This window comes from Lynx rufus, unplaced genomic scaffold (assembly GCF_022079265.1).
Source record: "Lynx rufus isolate CCGP_SWC_20201006 ecotype Redwood Valley unplaced genomic scaffold, mLynRuf1.p SCAF_13, whole genome shotgun sequence".
NCBI lineage: Eukaryota > Metazoa > Chordata > Mammalia > Carnivora > Felidae > Lynx > Lynx rufus.
Genome location: NW_025814827.1, coordinates 8,496,424 through 8,516,256, shown reverse-complemented (window position 1 = coordinate 8,516,256; position 19,833 = coordinate 8,496,424). Strand labels below are relative to the sequence as shown.

Sequence of the window (19,833 nt, the reverse complement as noted above, 5' to 3'; positions counted from 1 at the left end):
CCAGGGGGCGGTCCTTTCTTGAGAGGGCTCTGTTACCGGGGAGAGCCTCGCTGAGGAAGGCAGGGAGAGGGCAGGCTGGGAGGGCAGGAGGAGCAAACCTCAGTATGGCACTGTCTTTCCCCAGCTCGGGGAGCCTAGGCATTTTGAATTTGGAAAAAATCTGGAAGGGCAGGGTCCCAAAAAGGGCCAAAGCCTTGACAGAGGAAGCCAAGCATGTAGGCCCAGCTGGAAAACAAATACCAGGGCATTCCAGGGAAGAGCCTCATCCCACGCTCCAGGCCTGGCACCGGCTCCCTGATTTATGGCTTCCTTTCCCGTGGGGCCATGTGAGCTCCCACCAGATACTGCCAGGGTGTGCCTGGGTGGCCTTGCACATGGACCCTTGGCACAAGCTGACTTTTCTAGTGCCCTGTGCAGATGTGAGGATGCAGGCATGGTGGCCTTCAGCAGGTCCAAGGCCAAGTCCGTGCCCTTCCTATAGACAATCTGTACCCTGTGTTCACTCTAGCATAGCACCGGCCATCTGATTCTGCTAGCTCATCAATTAGCTGCCTTCTGACCTGGCCCCTGCAGCAGTCTTGCCTCCCTAGCTGAGCTGAATGTTCCTGGTACGTGTGACCATGTCCCTCCAAACTGTGTCCCCAGCCAGTCCGTGTCCCCAGGGTTGGGTCACATCCCTAACACTAGAAACAGCATCGTTTAGGGCAGTGGCTCCCAAACGGGGGGCAGTTTAGCCCCCAGGAAATATTTGGCAATGCCTGGAGACAGTTTGGGTTGTCATAGCTGGGGGTGGTGTTGGGGTTGGTGTGGCATCTGGTGGGTAGGGTCAGGGCCGCTGCCTACAATACACAGGACGGCCCTGCAGCAAAGAATTATCCAGCCCAAGTTGGCAGTTGGGCTGAGGCTGAGAATCCCTGGCCCAGTGGTTAGAGCATGAAGTCTGGAGTCAGACATTGCTGAGTTCCAGTTCTAGCTCCAAAGCTTCTAGCTGTGTGACCTTGGGCAAGCTTCTCTCTCTCTTCCTTTTTTTCTCCCTCTCTCTCTCTCTCTCTCTCTCTCTCTCAGCCTCAGCTGTAAATTGTTTTGTTGGGAGAATTAACATTTTTAATTCTTAGCACAGAGCTTGGCAGTCAGCAAAGGACTTGGTATATAGTAACTCCTCTCATTCTTTTATTCATCCATAAACCATCGGGGACGCGGGAGTCAAAGAATCACATCTCATGGTCAAGTTGGTGCTGCAGAGGAGTCATTACAGCAGCCTGAGGGGAGGCAGCCTAGTGGAGGCAAGGCAGCCTATTTGGGGGGCCCGCAGGAAGCGGCTGGGGTGGGGGTGACTGAGGAATTGGGTGGAGTTAGGACAGGATTTTAAGAAACCCTTACTTGGGGCGCCTGGGTGGCGCAGTCGGTTAAGCGTCCGACTTCAGCCAGGTCACGATCTCGCGGTCCGTGAGTTCGAGCCCCGCGTCGGGCTCTGGGCTGATGGCTCAGAGCCTGGAGCCTGTTTCCGATTCTGTGTCTCCCTCTCTCTCTGCCCCTCCCCCGTTCATGCTCTGTCTCTCTCTGTCCCAAAAATAAATAAACGTTGAAAAAAAAAAAAAAAAAAAAGAAACCCTTACTTGATCGTAAGTCTCAAAATGTACACTTCTAGTTCCAAGCCTCAAGACTCGATTCCGCCAGTGTTTTTCAGACATCTGCTCAAAGACTGAGGTTCAGAGAGGTTAAATGGTTTGTCTGAGGCCACACATCCAGGCAGTGCTTTCTTCTTGCCCAGCAGTAATGGAATGAGAATGCCAGATGCCAACAATTCTTGGCTTTGGATAGGTGGTCCTGTGCACTGAGTCCTGTCCTCCTCCCCAGGCTCCTCCATAGCTCCCTAGTGCCTGCATGTCCACCATCAGAGTGACTCTAGAAGGGCCAAGAGCCCCTCCTAAGGCAAATACGTCGTGAAGAGGACGGGTTATACTTTTCACTAATTGCTCGGATTCTGTCATAGACGATGCATTTTTAACAAGCCTAAAGTGGAGCCTGAGGAACAATGAGTGCCAGGAGGTTTAGATGGGGTTGGGCAGGAAACACCCAGAAATGGGCCTTCAGTCTTTCTGTGGAGAGAAGCCCTTCACTGTGCTGGAAGCTGGTAGGCACGGTGGCAAGGAGGTGGTGTGGGGAGCAAGGGCCACCCTGTACTTGACGGCTTGTTCCCGATCGGCGGGTTGGTTGTCTCTGCTCAGAGGTCCCGGGAACAAGGCTCAGGAGTGGGGTGCCTGGCACCAGGGTGCAGCCTGAGACACGGAGCTGGGCTTAGGAGGAGACCCCAATGACCTGGAAATGATTCCTGCCACCAGGAGTCACTTGGGAACGATCTGGAACAGCATGCCGGCAGACCCTGGCTACCATGTCCAGGCCTCATGGGGTGGAGCCCACGGACAGCCCTGACTGCCTGCCCTAGCTAGCACATGGAGGGGTCCACGGTTTAAGGTTATGGGGGTGTAGGAAGAGAAAGAGAGTAAGAGAAAGTAAGAGAAAGAGAGAGAGAGAGAATGAGAGCAAATAGGGGAGGGGCATAGTGGGAAGAAGAGAGAGAATCCTAAGCAGGCTCAGCACTGTCAGGGCAGAGCCTGAGGGGTGGGGGGCCTTGAACTCATGAACCGTGAGATCATGACCGGAGCCGAGATCAAAAGTCGGATGCTTAACCGACTGAACTGCGCAAGGCACCCCGGTTTCTTTCATTTTTGATTGAATCAAATGTGCAAAACTAGTTCAAATGTTTTTGTAGTGGCTCGGTCAGTTAAGCAGCCAACTCCTGATTTTGGCTTCATGAGTTAGAGCCCTGCTTCAGGCTCAGAACTGTGGAGCCTGCTTGGGATTCTCTCTCTCCCTCTCTCTCTGCCCCTTCCCGGCTTGAGCTCTCTCTCCCTCTCAATATAAATAAATAAACTTAAAAAATCAAATGTAAACCTCTTAGGAAAGATTACAGCCTGCAGGCTTTCACAGCTAAGCAGCTTAGGTAACAGCCAATGACCTTGGCTATCCAGCCCACAGCTCCAGCAGAGGCTGCGGGAAGGGCACAGGCTGAAGAGGCTGGAGGGTGGCTGGGGCTGCTGGTCTGGGAGGTAGGAGTCTCCCCACCCTTGACCTGTGTCAGACATAACTGAGGGCTGGTCTTGCTGGATCATCACGTGTAGGTTCAAGGGAAACAGTCTCTTCCCATCTCAGTTGAGTCACCAAAGTTTTTGTGTAGACAAGATCCACCCTAATAAAACTGCTTCCTTCTGTAAACTTTTGGGGTTGGGGAGAGGTAAGAGTTCCATGTGAAATTCCTCTGCAGAGCCCCTGGGTGGGAGCAGCACCCTAGCTCCATCCACCATTAGGGGGCATCCATAACTTATTGTCCCCTTCCTTTCCTGCACACTTTCCATCTTGGCTTGTGCGGATTGCAGAGTCTATAGACTCAGAGTCTATGCCCCCTTGGGAGGTATGGATCCCTTTTGGAAGCTTTCTGGCAGACTCCTGCAGCTTCTCCTTGATTACCCAGCTCAACAGGGAGTTCACCACCTCAGCACGCAGCCAGGACTAATAGAAGCCACTCCAGCTGTTAGTGATCTTTGCATTCATTTCCAAATACTAATGGAACCCCTGGCTTCAAAATCTGTTTTGGAATTTGACTGGAGATCCATAGCTGGCCTTCCTGGTGGTCATTTCCAGAATGTCCTCTTTCCCTTTTTTGGCAAATCAAGACTAGAGTTTCCTGGGTTGACTTAGGTCCCTGGGTTTCCCCATGGCTCTGACCTTCAGCGTGGGATGCCATTCCTGTGGTCTGGGGCCTTGGGCTCTTTGGGTGACCAGGTGATGTTTTGGGGTCTCCTCTCTACCCTGGCACTAGTCTCCCCTTCCTCTTGCTGTTCTTACTCTTTTTAAAGACTGCTGTTCTTACCCTTTTGAAGGCTGGTTTCCTTGCTAGACAGGCAACAGCAGCCCAGGTGATGAGCCACCAGCCCCTTTGCTATTTGAGAACATTCTATGAGGTACTTCCTCCAGGACTAGAGACCTTTCCTTCTGACATAACTAAACAGGCCCAGGGAAGCTGAAGGCTTCTTCTCACATTTGCAGGAAGTGGCTGTCTGAGGCCGTCTGTGGGACACTTTTGGAGGGGATGGAGGCTGAGAGCTCGCCCAGGACTTGGACTCATTCGGGCTCGAGACCTGCTCTGGGCAAAGCTGAAAGGCTGGACCACTGCTTCCCATCTCTGGAGAGGGCTGACCAGCCCCGAGAGCTGTGGACCTGGACTCCCAGGGACAGGATGGCTGTGGCCAATTATGGTGGCCTCAGTGGTCAGCATCAGCACTGAGAACCCTATGTGCCCTAAAATAGCAAACTCAGTGGCTGGTCACAGCACCAGATAGCCTGCCATCGTTGCTCCATTCTTTTGGATTTGGAAGGATTGGTTTTTTCTTTTTAGGTATTAAAGAGTCTCAGATTCAGACTTAATCATCTTCTCTTTAAGAGTTGTATCAGATAGAAACTTCCAGATGCCTGTCACTTGAAAACCAGACTCGGGGGCGTTAGAAGAGCTGGGGCGGTGATAAGGATGGGGAGAGGCACTCCGGTCTCTCCAACCAGAGGAATGAAAATGAGTTGGACACGTGGGAGAATCTACACAGGGCAGTGCATGACCTTGACCTAAACAACAGGCCAGGGCTCTGAGCTCTTGGTCTCCTCTGTGCAGCGGGTGGCGGTGGGTGGGGGGTGTCTATCCATGGATCCTTCAAGGACTCCTCCTGCTCGACATACTGAGATGCTTGGGTCCTTTTTAGGGTTCATCTCAAGTATTCCTGAACACCTGAACCTCAGTGTAACCTCCCCTTCTCTTTGAGTTCCCTGATTCCTAGGCACGCACGGACCACAGTGTTAGAAGAGGAGCCTGCACCTTCCAGGACCCAGCGCAGGGCCCAGCACAGAGAAGGCACGGAAAAGATTTGCAGACCTGACCATCTATGGGGCGCCTGGGCGGCTCAGTTGGATGGGCGTCCGACTTCGACTCAGGGCATGATTTCACGGTTCGTGGGCTCAAGCCCTGCATCGGGCTCTGTGCTGACAGCTCAGAGCCTGGATTCTTCTTCAGATTCTGTGTCTCCCTCTCTCTCTGCCCCTCTCCTGCTTGTACTCTGTCTCTCTTTCTCAAAAATAAGTAAACATTAAGAAAAACAAAAACAGGAAAACTATTCCCGCCTGTCGACCTGGCAGGGCTGTGCTGAGCCTGAAATGGGGCATAGGAATTTCCTGGAGAAGTTTAAAGTGCCGAGCATATACAACGCACTGTTATAATTATAGGCGGCTGCATTTGTAGCTTGCTGTGCCCGGGTGGGCACGAGTCTGTCCAGATGCAGTCCAGGAACAGTGGCGTGTGAGTCAGGTTTTCGTCCTGCTGCCTGTTCACATGTCCCCCTCCACCTCCGATTTGGGGTTTCTGACTCAGACCCCCTGAGATTCCACTCGCTCTCGGGGAGCAGCTGCTAGGCGTGGGGAGGAAGAGCGTGAGACTCGTATTTTCCTACTTAGGTCACTTGAGCAGGTCACTTAGACTTTGTGTGACTCAGTTTATTTGTCTGGAGACTGGGAACAAGGAATCCTGCCCTATTCACCTCACAGTGTTGTTGGGGGGGGTGGTGTTCAGTGAGATAATGGAGGTGATGCGGAAGTAGGCAGGTCATTTCTGGCAGGTTTGGAGGCATACATACACTCCCACGGTGCCAGCCTGGGGCAGAACACCTAGGAACCTCTCTGCCCCAAGCATGCCCACTGACATGGACTCCTGCCAGGTGGTCCTCCCAGCACACAGTGCTCCCAGGCAGGGCTCCACTGTTTACGACACATTTTCGCAGATACTGGCTCTCTGCCCCGCCCTGGCAATCCTGTGAGGTTTCCACCCCATCTTGTCAATCGGAACCAGGCGAGGCATGTCGAGGGCGAGTGACGGCCCGATGCTCTGGGCCGCCAATGTAGAGCTTCTAGCGCGACATGCTGCTTGTGATGCCATGTGGCCATCTGGGTCCTCTGCCATCTGAGGCCAAGTCTGCACCGGGAGCACAGCTGGTCCATCTGGACCCCCTCCCCGCACCAGCTCAGGGCCATGCCCCTGCACACACAGGCTGCCTTGGGCAAGGGCGTTATTGGTGCAGGCCAACAGCCTCTGCCACATTGACCCAATTTTTGCACAAGGCTCTGTGGGCTGCAGGGGACCTTCGGACCTGGAGGAAATGCCCCTGTTGGCTCCCTGTGCAGGTGGTTCGTTATTTGTAGCTCACTCCCTGCTGAAAAGGGCTTGTAAGTTGAAGGCCTCGACTTCCCCCTTGCAGCCACAGAAGACAGAGGCAGAGAGACCCGGAGAAACAAAGTGGGGGGTGGGTGAGGGACAGCCCAGGAAAGGCGGCGTGGCCACCTAGAGAGCCGGAAAGTATGTGGGAGGGCGGCTCCAACCCCGACCTACCTCCACCACGTGAGAAGAAAAGCCGGTCTGGGACATCTCCAGCCCGAAGGACGTCTCGTTCTTGTTGGTGCCTAAAACAGAGGGACAGAAAGACCTCAGCTGCAGAAAGACCCGATTGCTTAGCGCCACCCACCTGCAGCCCCATCCGTGGCACCTGTGTCCTGGGGCACCTCCGGGGAGGGAGGAGGGGTCCCTGAGGCAGCCCACACAGGGAGGGCACCTTCCAGGTGGCCGTGGCTTCACTATCAGTAGCCCAGTCACTGCCGCAAAGGGTTTGGGACGAGTTATATGACAGAGCATGTATGCCATAATGTCAATATAGGGGAAAGAGCAAGTGAAGCACATGGAAAGAAACAATCTCCATCGTTGGCAAGAAATGGAAATTCCATTTCTTTCCTCACTTCTCTCATTCCTATTATTCACCAGATTTGGTTCCAGATGCCTCTGGATGATTCCCAAACATTGAATCGAACCCTCGGGAGGGGGACCTGTCACCACCCCAGATTTGCACAAGTAACCCATGTGTGCTGAAAGCCCCTCCCCATAGAGGGCCTCCCGGAACATGTCACCGGCACCGATCTTCTCAACACCCAAAGGCAACCATTTCTGGGAGAAATACACTCAGCTGAGTATTTAAGTTCTGGCGGGAGTGTTGAAACTCAGGTTCAAAGTTTCTATTCCTTTATCCTTGTGGATGAGGGCTGCTTTCGTCTCCTCGTGTGTCTGTAGCTCATCTTTTCCAAAGTGCTGCAGACTGCTCGGGCTTGTCCACACTGCTTTTTATCTCTGTTTACCATCCCCCCCCATGTGGCCCAGCCCCGTGTTGGGAGGAACGGCTATAGCAACACATGGCTCAGAGGAGATCCGTGCCATCGAAACCGAAGTTTAAACAGTAAGGAGAGGGGTGCCTGGGTGGCCCAGCCGGTTGAGCGTTCGACTTCGGCTCAGGTCGTGATCTCACGGTTCGTGAGTTCGAGCCCCACATCAAGCTCGGCGCAGAGCCCACTTCAGATCCTTTGTCCCTCGCTCTCTGCCCCTCCCCTCCTCACACTGTCTCTCGCTCCCTCTCAAAAATCAATAAACAGGGGCGCCTGGGTGGCGCAGTCGGTTGGGCGTCCGACTTCAGCCAGGTCACGATCTCGCGGTCCGTGAGTTCGAGCCCCGCGTCAGGCTCTGGGCTGATGGCTCAGAGCCTGGAGCCTGTTTCTGATTCTGTGTCTCCCTCTCTCTCTCTGCCCCTCCCCCGTTCATGCTCTGTCTCTCTCTGTCCCAAAAATAAATAAAAACGTTGGAAAAAAAAAATTAAAAAAAAAATCAATAAACATTAAAAAGTTAAAGAATGAATAAACAAACTTGAATTTCAGACAATCAGCAGATAATTTCCTAGTATAGGTCTGCCACAAACACCGTATTTTATATTTGCTAAATATGGCAACACTAGTTCAAAGCCCGTCTCTTCCCAAAGCTGTGGAAGCTTTGGCAAGTCACTTAGGTCCCATGAGCTTCCAGTTCCTCGGTGGTAAAAGGAGAATGTCAGCAAAGCCACCGTCCAGGGCTGTCTGTGAGGTCCAGCACAGATTACCAGGGCCCTATCATGAAGGGATAGCTCCTGCTAAAGCTTTCTGTGTTGTGGGCCTGGATCTTACTCTATGGGGTTCACCTGGTGTGAGCCCAGGAGCGTAGACCCCTCTTGGTATGTACCCCTCACCTTCCAAGCTGAAGATCCTGTCCCCCAGGGCATCAACAATGTCCTTCAGGGCCGCCTCGTCAGTAACGTTGAAGAAGTGCTTGTCATCGGGGTCACTGGCGATGTATTTGATCTCATTTAGAAAAGCTTCTGGATTGATCCCCCTGCGGTTGTAGTAGCCCAGGACCTGCCAGGGAACGGGGGCAGGGCGACAAACCAGGACTTGGCACAGACCTCCCCACAGCCCCGCAGCCCCTGACCCCGCGTGGCTGGAGCCCTTTTTAGTTGCCATGGGCAGAACTCGGGGTCCCACCTGCATTTTGAAACAGGCTGTTTTGTAGGGGGCAGATAAGGCCCCTGTTCTAAGATAGGGTTCTGGGGGCTGGGTGGCTTGGGGGTGTTTTCTTGTGTTTTGAAGGTTTTGGCAATGGAGGAACTCTCCCCCAACCCCTAGCCTGTCCCCAACTGTTGCAGATAGCCCTCGACAGTGCTGAAAGAAAATTCCCAAGGTGCTCTTTAGGAGAGGATGAAACAAGAAGAGGCCCGTCCGGGGGCCTGGGCAGCTTGCTCACTACCCAGAAAATGCCCCTGGGAGTCCCCAGGGGTCTGACGGTAAAGCCTCTAGGGGCGGAGGGTGGGACAGGTGGGGCAGGACTCACGGCCACAGCGTATCTGGTCACGTTGTCTCTCTCGCTTTGCTGGATCACCTTCTCCAGGTCTGGGCTGTCATGGGACTCCCCATCTGTGATGACAATCATCACCTTCTTGGCCCCTTTCCTTCCGCCTTTCTGGAAAGCCTCTGAGCTGAAAACAGAGCACAGGAGGAGGGTCACAAGAGAGACGTAGGGATGCGGCAGCTCCCAGCGATCCTCCAGAGGGGCTGCCGCAGATGAGGGGTTGAGGTGCCCACACTACTCATAAGCAGGTCATGTATCTGCTTGTCTTTAAAAAGTAACTTTAAAGAGCCTCTTTAGGGTCCTGACCATGCTGTTTTGGGCAAGCAGAGGGAGCGGGTGGGTTTGGGAGAAAAGTTCAAGGTCAGATGGAGACCTTTAGACACCCTAAGTTAGTGGCTCAAAAACCCAGCTGTACATTAGAATCACCGGGGGGAGTTAAAAAAAAAATCCAATGGCTAGGCCCCACCTGGGCATGTAATCAGAATCTCTGGGGCATTGCCTGGAAATCAGGCCATTTTTTCATTAAAAATTTCTTAAAATGTTTTTATTCATTTTTTGAGAGAGAGAGAGAGAGAGAGAGAGAGAGAGATTGAACAGGGGAGGGACAGAAAGAGAGGGAGACACAGAATCCGAAGCAGGCTCCAGGCTCTGAGCTGTCAGCAAAGAGCCTGACGCAGGACTTGAACCCTCAAAGCACAAGATCATGACCTGAGCTGAAGTCAGATGCTTAACCAACTGAGCCGCCCCGGTGCCCCATCAGTATTTTTCAAAAGAATGAATACCGGGGTTGAGAACCACTTCCCTACATACTGAAAAGGTGACAGGCCAGAGTAATTCAACACCCAAACAACACTAATCCATAAAATACACATAATGACGTCCAACAAAGTTCTGCTTTTCCCCACGAGGACTACTTTGATTCCATTTTGGGAACAATTAAATATCAAATTCCATGACAAATATGCCTCTCTCTTGCTTTTTACTTTGTTTTGCGCCTGGAGCAGGTGCTTGGCCTGCCTCTCGGGCAATCCAGCCAAGGGCCAGGGGCCTGGCACGCTGACCCATGATGCTGCAGAGAGGCTCTTACAGCTGGCAACCCATTTCAGAAGCACGAAAACTGGCTGTGGAACCATTCTGGCTCTTGGTGCCTCTGTGGACAACCCTCCTTTAGATCGTGAGGTTCTGAGTAGGACAGACATGGTCTGAACCAAAAATCTGGCCCAGCAGGTAGAATTTTCCAGTAAGGATCTAAAACCGGATGCTTCCCTTAGATTCTATGTTGACTCCCCTGGGGTCTGACCCGTGGAGTTAAGCTCTGCAACGCTAGGTTCAAGCTCCGTACCACACGAATCTCTTGTTACACGGAAGCTGATGAGCTTGCCATGCATGATTTAGATGTTGACGAATTCACAAAACCTGGAATAAGTTAGTTCAGAGCATCTTCAAAGCTCCCAGTGAAGAGAAACAGACCATCTGCCATTCTCTCAGCTCTATGATGTTGTGGATATACTGACTTAAAAAAAAAAACAAAAAACCCTTGGGGGCACCTGGGTGGCTCAGTCGGGTAAGCATCCGACTTTGACTCAGGTCATGATCTCACGGTTCATGAGTTCGAGCCCCAACTTGAGCTCCCTGCTGTCAGCTCAGAGCCCACTTCAGATCCTCTGTCCTCCTCTCTCTCTGCCCATCCCACCCCCCTCTCTCAAAAATAAGTAAACATTTAAAGGAAAAAAAAACAAAACCGTATTTTAATATGAGCCATGAACTGAAGGAGGCCAGAGGCACAATTGACATGACTACAGCGACTTTTGAGCTTAAGCCTCACCCAGTGGAGCAAGAACTCTGCTAGTTCATCAAAGGAGATTCTAGATGTTTCCATAAACTCATTGAAGGATCAGGCTGAGGCATGAAACTCCATATAAAAAAGTATGGCAGGGGAAAAACAGGTTTTATTATATATGGAGTCAAGAAAAATTTTAAGTTCATATTTTCATATAGTAGAATTGTGTGAATATCTGTATGCATTTGTAATGGGGTAAATATTGACATGATTCATCAGATTTAAGATTGTGATTTTCTACCGAGTAAAAATCCTCGGATTTATTCCTTTGTAGATCAGATTATAAGTTCCTTAAGAACAGTGAGAGACTTATACTTAAACAGTTTCCGTGAACCTGGAAGCCAGAATGATCTATGGAAAAGTAGGCCATATCATGTCTCCTTTCTGCTCAAAATCTTCACTGGCTCCCATGTGTCTGGGGTCCTGAGAATGGCCCACCAGCCCATCGTAATCTGGCCCTTTTGTCCTTCTGTCCTTCCAAGCCCTTCTTCCTGCTTGCTCCCCTCAATAAAAAGTGTTGAGTGAGCTCAGTTGGAATGACATCATTATCCCCATGGCCTCCAAGCCATACATGACTATTAGATTCACCTTTATGTGCACATCTGATGAAAACACTCTCAAGACTAAGACCCTTCCGTGGCCAGTCATGGTTGTTCTAGCTATGACATTATCATCCTCACAATCTGGCTTCAATACCCCCTGCCCCAACACAAACCTCACACCATGCTCAAAAGGCTCTAAACATAAGGATTCCTTGAGTTTCCCCCTCTTCTACCCTTAGTCAGGACGAATGTCTCCTTTTCACCTCTCCTGACTGAATCCTGGGGTCTTCCTGGGACAAGCCAAATGCCAGCCCCTCTTGGCAATCCTTCCTTGGATCCTACCCTCTCATCCTTACTGAGTTAGACTGATGCTTTTCAGAGTTTCCCTATTGGTCCAGGAGCCACAGATTACCAGCTTTGATAACCCCTCAAGTCCATGGCCTGGATCTTTTTCCTTTTTCAGGTGCCCAGAAAAAATGCATCGTGAATAAGCAAGGAGAGCATTTTCCCTTAAAACACAGCCCCTGTAACTTGGGACTTGGCAGGCTGAGAAGATCAGATTTCAAACCTCATTTGAGGTGCAGACTGCATAGCCCAGTGGTGCTCATGAGTCATGACTAGATTCAAACTACTTGCCGGATTGCATACTCGTAATCGTTCTGGGGGTGGTCGGCTATACCCCTGTATAAGTCACTTAGTTCACGCTGAGGAAGCAATAGCTCAGTGGGCATGGGCTTCCTCTGTTGCCCCAGCAATTTCACAAGGGCCTGATGGGGGCCCCAGGGACTCATCCCAGTGACAGCAAAACAGCAAAATGGCCCATTCCTTGTGAGGATGGGTAAAAGCCATCGTTACACAGAAGAAGGTTCCTTTAGGAAAAAAGTTTGAGCAAGTTTTATCAGCAAACAGAAGTTGATTAGTGGAGCCGTAACTTAATTATAAAGAATTGTAAGGTTGGAAAAAAATGTAATTGTTTGACCACATGAAATCTCCTAAGTAGCTCCTAACTCCTAAGTAGCTCTCACACTGTGGAATTCTGTTAAACACATCCGCTAATCCTATGTGAGGTGGGACTACCAGAGAATGAGCCTGTGGTCTCAATGGCCATAGCGGAATTCATGTCTATAGGTGTAAAATGTATACATTTAAAATCTATATGCCTTAGGAGTTTAGGCCTCAGCTTGAGAGATCTTGGGGAATTGCTTCTAAAATCACTCACCGATTTCAGTGGGGGTGAGCACAACGTTTTGCGTAATGGCAGTCTCACTGGAGCCAGCACAAAGCCATCTGTGAGGGCAACTTCTAGAGGTAACCTTCATTATCATTGTGAGTGAGTTCGGGTGTGATTTTTAAGGAGGCAGCCTTGTTACTCCACAACCTCAGAAGTTAGACTTACCCATGTTCCTCACACTCCATTGATGACAGATACTCCACAGGAAGATTCTGCCCTCATGGAACCTACAAACTTTTTATAGGGTCTCTGCGGCATGGCCCATTTTCCATAGTCGTTTGCAACAATACCTCCCATCCCAAACGTTCTTCTGTGATGTAACCTCTCCATTCCTCCATCAAGGGGCAGAGTCAAATGCTCTTCCCCTAGAATCTGGGCTGGCCTTAATGGCTCACTCTATCAGTAGAATACGACAGAAGTTATAGCCGGGACTTTGGGGGCTAGGTCATAGGCAATCTCAGAGTTCCTGTGTGGGCCCGCTGGAAAGCTCTCTTGGGACACTCCCTCTCGGAGCTACATGGCCACGTGTGGGTGCTCAGGTCACCAGCCCACACTGAGCTCCCAGCCAACAGCCCAGAGCAACTGCCAGCCACATGGGTGCGCCATTTTGGAAGTCCAGTCCAGTCAGCTCCTCAGATGACAACAGTCCCAGCTGACATACCAGACTACCACCACAGGAGAGATGCCAAGAGAGAATTGACCAGCTGAGCCCAGCCAACCCCCAGAGATTTGAGGGGTTAATAAATTACTGTCTCAAGGTAGGGAATTTTGTAGAGGATTGTTATACAGCAGTATGTAACTAGCACAGTTATCTGAGATTTAAGTAGATTATTATTATTTCTATTTGACTAGGATCTTTTTTTTACCGAGCAAATTCGATGCCAAATGCTGTCCGGGTCTCTGTTCCTCCTCTCTGCTCAATGTGGCTGGCGGCTTCTACCACATCTCTTACAGACCTGTAGTCATTGAGGTGAAATTCATGCACCACGTCTTCTCCGTACTGGACAACCCCAACCTGCAAGGCAGGGGAGAGGACGACAGAACGTCTTGGTCCCTGAGAGCTGGACCTTTGGAGGTGAGGCTCCCCAGAGTCATCTCTCTGTCTGTGACTGTTCGAAAATGAGGAAGGCTGGAGAGTACCTGGGTAGAGCAGCAGTTCGGGAAAGCTCTGGGAATGAATGGATGGCTTGGTGACACAGGTGGAAGGTGCCTCTCGAGAGGGGAGGCTGTGATTTAAAGAAAGGCCCAACAGATTCTGTTTCTTGCTGGAGCACAGAATTGAAGCCTAAAATATTAGCAGCCACGTGGCTGGAGCATTGTGGCATTCTTCACCGAACGCTGGAACTAAGTTTCCTCAAAACTTAGAAGAGAAGAGATTCTTTTATCCCCAAGGCTGATAAGATATAGACAGTATTCATAGCCTCGAAGTAAACAAAAAACCTTAAAAGACTTACAGGGGGATTAGAATGAGAAAGCCTTCCTGTTGGATGGGGCCCGAGTTTATCTGGTGCCTTTCTAATGCTGGACATGCACCCACCATATCCTAAAGATGATCTTCCAGTCATGAGGAAACTCACTCCCTTTTTAACAGCTGTAGTTGCTACGGAATAATTTCTTAGATTGACTTGAAATCTGCCACCTTGTCCCTCTTATATGTCAACCCTCACTTGGCTATGACCTCCCCCTGAGTCTTCTCTCAAGATCAGTGTGTCTAATCCTCCCCTGTGCCTCACTCGGCAGGGTTCTACGTGACCTTTCCTACCTTCACTCTACCTGGTTACCTGGCTAAAGTCTTTCTTAATAGATGGCATCTATCCCGGAAGATAGGTTTGACCAGTGAGGTGGGGCCTCCCCCAAACTGTCCCCGGATGTGCCCAGCAGAGTTGGGTGTCCTGGGCTCAGGGCCTGGCACTGACCCTTGCACCTACACCTTGCCAGCACATGCAAGGATGCGCTCCTCCCTGACCCAGGGTGGCGTCTTCCATAGGTTTGGGGAGCCCTATTCAGAGGAGGAGAGAGTCCCAGAGATGCTCACCTGGATCTGCCCAGGGCCGATGTAAAACTTCTTCAGGATGTTGATGAGGAAGTGCTGGACCTCCACCCAGGGGTAGATGCTGTTGGAGCCATCCAGGACAATGACGATGTCCATGTAGGTCTGGCACCCTGGGAAGTGGGGACACGGTCATGGCTGCCCAGTGAGTCAGCGTCTGCTTTCAGTCTCTGATCCTCCAGATGAGTGCCCAAAGGACAACAGAAGAAGGCCCCTGTCATGTGTATATAATTCCCTTACCTGGGGAGCTGTCCTTGGGCTAGTGGCTGATTTGGGCGACAGGAATGATGAGCCCAGGAACTCCTGGCTCAGCTCAACCACTCTGTGCTGGCTGTTTGAACCAAGCTTTAATTCAGCCTGATTGCCTCCGCTCTTCATCAGGGACTAACCTGCCACCGGCTGGGTTAATGCTTCTGAGGCAGCCATCCTGCCCGGATCAGTAGCTCCCTGTCATTTGTTTTACTGCAAAGGCAGGCTGCACTTACCACATTTAGTCCAAATGAATGAGTTTCACTTTTTATGGTGTGCCGGCTAAGACCGTGGGATCCTGCACCAGACTGTCTGACTCCTGGCTTGGCTGAGCACTAGCTGTGTGACCTTGGGCAAGTAACCTAACCTCTCAGGGTCAGTTCTCTGCTGTAAAACAGGTGTGACGATAGGAGAGGGTCGTCCTGAGGAATCAAGGAGACGAGGCTTGTACAGAACTGAGCGCAAAGTCAGTGCTCAAGGAATCTTAACTGACCCTCTTTTCATTTTTTCCCCCTGTGTTTTAAAGCAAACTACTCTGTGAATGTGACAATGACATCATTGGGTCAAGCGTTTGTGCATTTATCTCTGCTCTGAGCATAAAGGTTTCTCTATATTCCCGTAATATTAACATCGCGTTACAACAAACAATAAAAACCGACAAAGAAACGCTGGTACCGTAACAAATGCAAAAACCTTCCTTTAAAATCTGAATAACTTCGTCCTCTTTGTCAACAGTTGGGGTTACTTTGCAATTAGTTGTCCCGATGTGATGTGATATACACTACACGACATTATATCATGTGGAAATACTGGGTATCTGTTGATTTTTACTGGAGAATTTTCACACTGTTGTAAAATCTACTTTATAGCAATATGGCAGAAGCCTTTCGTGTGTTAACGATTCCAGCAACTCCTGTAGCGTGAAGGTGCCCACCAGAGACAAGAAGGTGAAGGCTTCTGGTGAAGTCAGTGCCCACCAGAGACAAGAAGGTGCAGGCTTTGTGTCTGGGAGGGCATTTTAGAAGCATTTGGGTGACTGGGAAGATCACAATCACCTCTGCTTTAGAGTCGTATAGATGTTCTTGTCCCCACCTGCACGCCGTGTGCAACATGTGATGGCCCAATACTTCTGGGCTGACAGCACCAGATAGCTTTGTCCTTTTCCAGGCTGGTTTAGCTCCACGCCTGTGGACCAAGCAGCTGTGCGGTGCCAGTGGCCACAGTGGTGACCACGGCAGCAACTCCTTAATTAGGGGGAGTTCCTAATCTAGCGGTAGGAGCCAGGTTTCTCTTGTTTTTTAAGCCATCTTTATTATTAAATGCATTTATTACTGCTGATTTCTTTCTTGCAATTTCACATTTTACTTTTGAATCATCTTGAGAAGAACTATGCTTTACATCTGTGGCTCCTAAACAGGGCTGAACACTCTGGTGAACACACACACACACACACTCACACTCACACATACACACACCCTGGGGCTTGTCCCAGATATACTGAGTTACAGCCTCCAAAAGGGGTGCCCTGGGACCTGTGCTTGATAAACTCCCAGCCAGATGAGCAGGCCTCCATCAGAGGAGCTTCCGGAGGCCTGGATGGTCATATATTGGCCTGTGGTGAGGTTCCCTGTTCACAGCTCATGTGACTGACCTTGGGCCTCCTCCCCAGCCACAGCACCTCCTTGCCCTTGGCCACTCTGGGAGCATAGAATCAACACCTCCTCCTTTTACCCTTAAAAGAACCACTTTCCAGCCCCTGCTGGCTGATGCTCCCTCCCCACCCCCCCCCCACCCCCCCCATGCATCATCCTTCCATCTCTGATTGGGCCGTGTTGTTTGCAGGGAGGCTGCTGTTAGCCAGAGGTGCTAATCCCCTCACCCTCAATAAAACGGTTAGCAGCTGCTTGGGTGATGGTATTCAGCTCAGAGGAAACAGTGAGGCTCGGAGCCAAGTAGTTTGGGCTTGCCGGAGACAAGGTCTGAATATTTTTCCCCGGATTTTCTTGGCGGGTGGGGAGTGAGTGGGAGGTTTTGTGTTCCATGAGGCTCTGGGCAAGCGGGGTGGAGCCTCCTGATATCCAGGAACACCAGTTAGAGGGGACTGTTACCAGGGATAATTCTGTTTTCCTTGGCATTCCACCTACAGGCAACTGCATTGCACAACATCAGAGGGCACCATTCACATTGTAGTCTAAGTGAACAACGTCCCCAGAGTTGTGCTGTGCACAGCTTGCCTGCTATACGTAGCTGGCCTAGCACCCCCTCCCCCACTCACAGTGGGTTTGCAGTGAGCCTCTCTGGTTGCCAGGATTGTCTTCATAACCTCGGCTCACTTGCCGCCCGCCATCACTCTGGGTAACCCGCAGGTTCTGCATCAGGGCAGGGCTAGCCACAGTTTCTGGAGAAGGGTGGAGCTAAGCAGGTTCTGGATCAGGGTGGGGCTAGAGTCCCGGTGCGGCTTTGTGGTGGTGATCAGAACTCAGAGCCTCCCGTGACTGTCAGCCACCCTGCATGGATCTACAGACTTGAAGCTACTTACTTTGGAGAGCGGGGGCCACCGTCTTGGCGAACCTGAAGTTGGAGTTGACTCGCGAACACATCCCGGTGGTGTAGTAGGAACTCCCACACTCGTGAGACCAGAGGGGGCTGCAGGCCTGTGAAACACAGTCCAGACCCCCAGTCAGTAGGGGTCTCTGAGAGGGTCCAGGCCCAATAGCCTTTGGCCCAGCCTAACCTCCATGACCCAAAGCATCCTCTGACTATTGGTACTCCCAGGATTTAGAGAGTCTTCTTGGAGTCTAACTGAATTCTTTCTTGCCATAATGTGTTCTAGTTCCCTTGGTTTCAGGTGGAATAGAGAAAAACTAATTTTGGAATCCTCCTTTGTTGTATTTTCAAGGGTCCCATTCTCGACTCCATCATCTAGAGTTATGACTCTTCCCTACCTGCCCACCCCACCCACCACATAGGATCATCCATGGGAGTGGACCCTTCAAGGTCACTAGAAGAGCCTCTCTGAAGATGTCACCTGAACGTCCTTACTGAAAAGACTTCCAGGTCCCAATAACGTGCCCATGCCTCTTCGTGGGGAAAGAAAAAAGAATGTCTCTGCTTTTTTTCCCTGAAATTTGCTACCCAAAATATTGATGTCAGCTCCTGATTTAAAGAATGATAAGTCCTCAGAGTCAGGGTCATTACAAATGAAAGCCCAACTCCATGTCTCCATTTTTGTACTGGTGCCAGGAAACGCAGGACTCAAGTTTGTGCTGTAATTTCCTTTGGTTTGGAAAAATAATTATTCCACTTCTAACCTCTTTCTTTGATTAACTTTCTTTTTGTACTCAGATTTTAAAGGTTTAGTTTTATCTGTGTCCTTTGTGGAAGCTGCAGTAATTATTTCCGGAAGTATGGGGAGAATAAAGAATAGGAGGGTGGGTGATGGATGATGGCTAGAGGGATAGATGGATGGGTGGATAGATGATGGATGGATGGATGAATGGATGATGGATGGAGGAATAGTAGATAGATTATGGATGGTAGGTAGATGCATGATGGACAAATGGATAGATAGATGGGTAGGTAATGGATGGATGGGTGAGTGGATGAAGGATGGATGGATGGATAGATGGATGGATGGAAGGATGGCTGGGTGGATGGATGATGGATATCAGATAGATGGATGATGGATGGATGGATAGGTAGATAAATGATGGATGGATGAGTGGGTGGATAGATGATGGATGGGTGTAGGAAGGGATGGATGGAAGGATGAATGAATGGGTAGATAAATAGATGAATAGAGAGACAAACAATTGGTTGGGGGATGGACTGATGAGTGAAGGGTGAATGGATGAATAAATGAGCGAATGAGTGAACAAAAGTTGCTATTTATGGGTGCCTGAGTGGCTCAGTTGGTTGAGCATCCAACTCTTGATTTTGGCTCAGGTCATGATCTTATGGTTCGTGAGACTGAGCCCCGCATCGGGCTCTGCACAGACAGTGCGGAATCTGCTTGAGATTCTCTCTCTCCCTTTCTCTCTGCCCCTCCCCCTGCCCACACTCTCTTTTTCTCTCAAAATAAATAAATAAACATTTTATAAAAGGTTTCTTAACCAATGCACAGGGACTTAACCAATGCACAGAAGCCCCAGAGGGTGTATCACACCATCCTTCTTGGGCTTGCTTGCATCCCACCTTGTGAAGCAGGTGAAATCAACTTGGTAGGAGCATGACAAGGAGCCTCAGAAGGAAAAGGGAGTAGCAACAAAGCCCCTGACAGGTCTGTGTGTGGACAGGACCCAGGGTCTTATTTGCCCTTGGCTGGGATGGTGAAAGGCTGTGGGCCAGCCGTACACCGAGACATCTCGTGGCTTTCCCTGGCAGGGCTACTGTGCTCTCCTTAAGCCCCTGAGCATCCCAGTCATCTCGTTGTCCTGGTGTTTGGTGATCCACACCCTGGACGTTCCATCTGTCTGTCTGTCCAAGGACAGCCTTGGACAAGAACAAAGAGTGACACAAGCCCTCCTATCTTAAAATGAGTGGCTCATTTTATTGGTCTTTCTGGGTAATTTTTCTCTGAAATCCTCTCTTGCAGCCATTTCTAGAACTATCAGTCCCAGCAGGATCCTGTTTTGAATCCCCAGCATCATCCGGCTCGTGGTGGCAGGAAGTAGGCAGTGCCCACCATGATACCTACACCCACACTTGCTGACTGCGTGCCAAGTGCGCATGCACTCGCGTGGGCAGGGTGCAGAGACCTGAGAGCAGCTGTTTCTGCCCCAGCATCACGTTTACACTACTCACTGGCTTATCAGCTCTTCCCTGACCAGCATTAGGCCCTAGCAGGGCACGAGCTCTGTTGACTGCTGACTCCCCAGTGCCCGGCATGTGCTCAGCACATCGTAAGTGCTCAAAAAATTATAATTTAAATGAAGAAATGTCCCCAGCACTTCAGTGCATGCACCCCCTCTGCTTTCTTCCTTGCTAAGACCCATTGTCTCTTCTTTATCTATTTTTTAAATGTTTATTTATTTTGAGAGAGAGAGAGCAAGAGACAGACAGACAGAGTGCGAG

At 50.5% G+C, this 19,833-nt stretch overlaps 1 protein-coding gene across 1 annotated transcript in view; it reads right to left on the bottom strand.

The window, feature by feature from the left end:
• Positions 1-19,833, bottom strand: part of ITGA11 (integrin subunit alpha 11) — a 126,189-nt gene that overhangs the window by 37,262 nt on the left and 69,094 nt on the right. Inside the window, exons 5-10 of the mRNA XM_047074876.1 lie at positions 17,300-17,414; positions 14,497-14,624; positions 13,328-13,476; positions 8,831-8,975; positions 8,193-8,358; positions 6,485-6,555 (exon numbers count right to left, since the gene is read on the bottom strand). Coding sequence (XP_046930832.1) covers positions 6,485-6,555; positions 8,193-8,358; positions 8,831-8,975; positions 13,328-13,476; positions 14,497-14,624; positions 17,300-17,414 — 774 coding nt within the window. The remainder of the gene's footprint in view (positions 1-6,484; positions 6,556-8,192; positions 8,359-8,830; positions 8,976-13,327; positions 13,477-14,496; positions 14,625-17,299; positions 17,415-19,833) is intronic.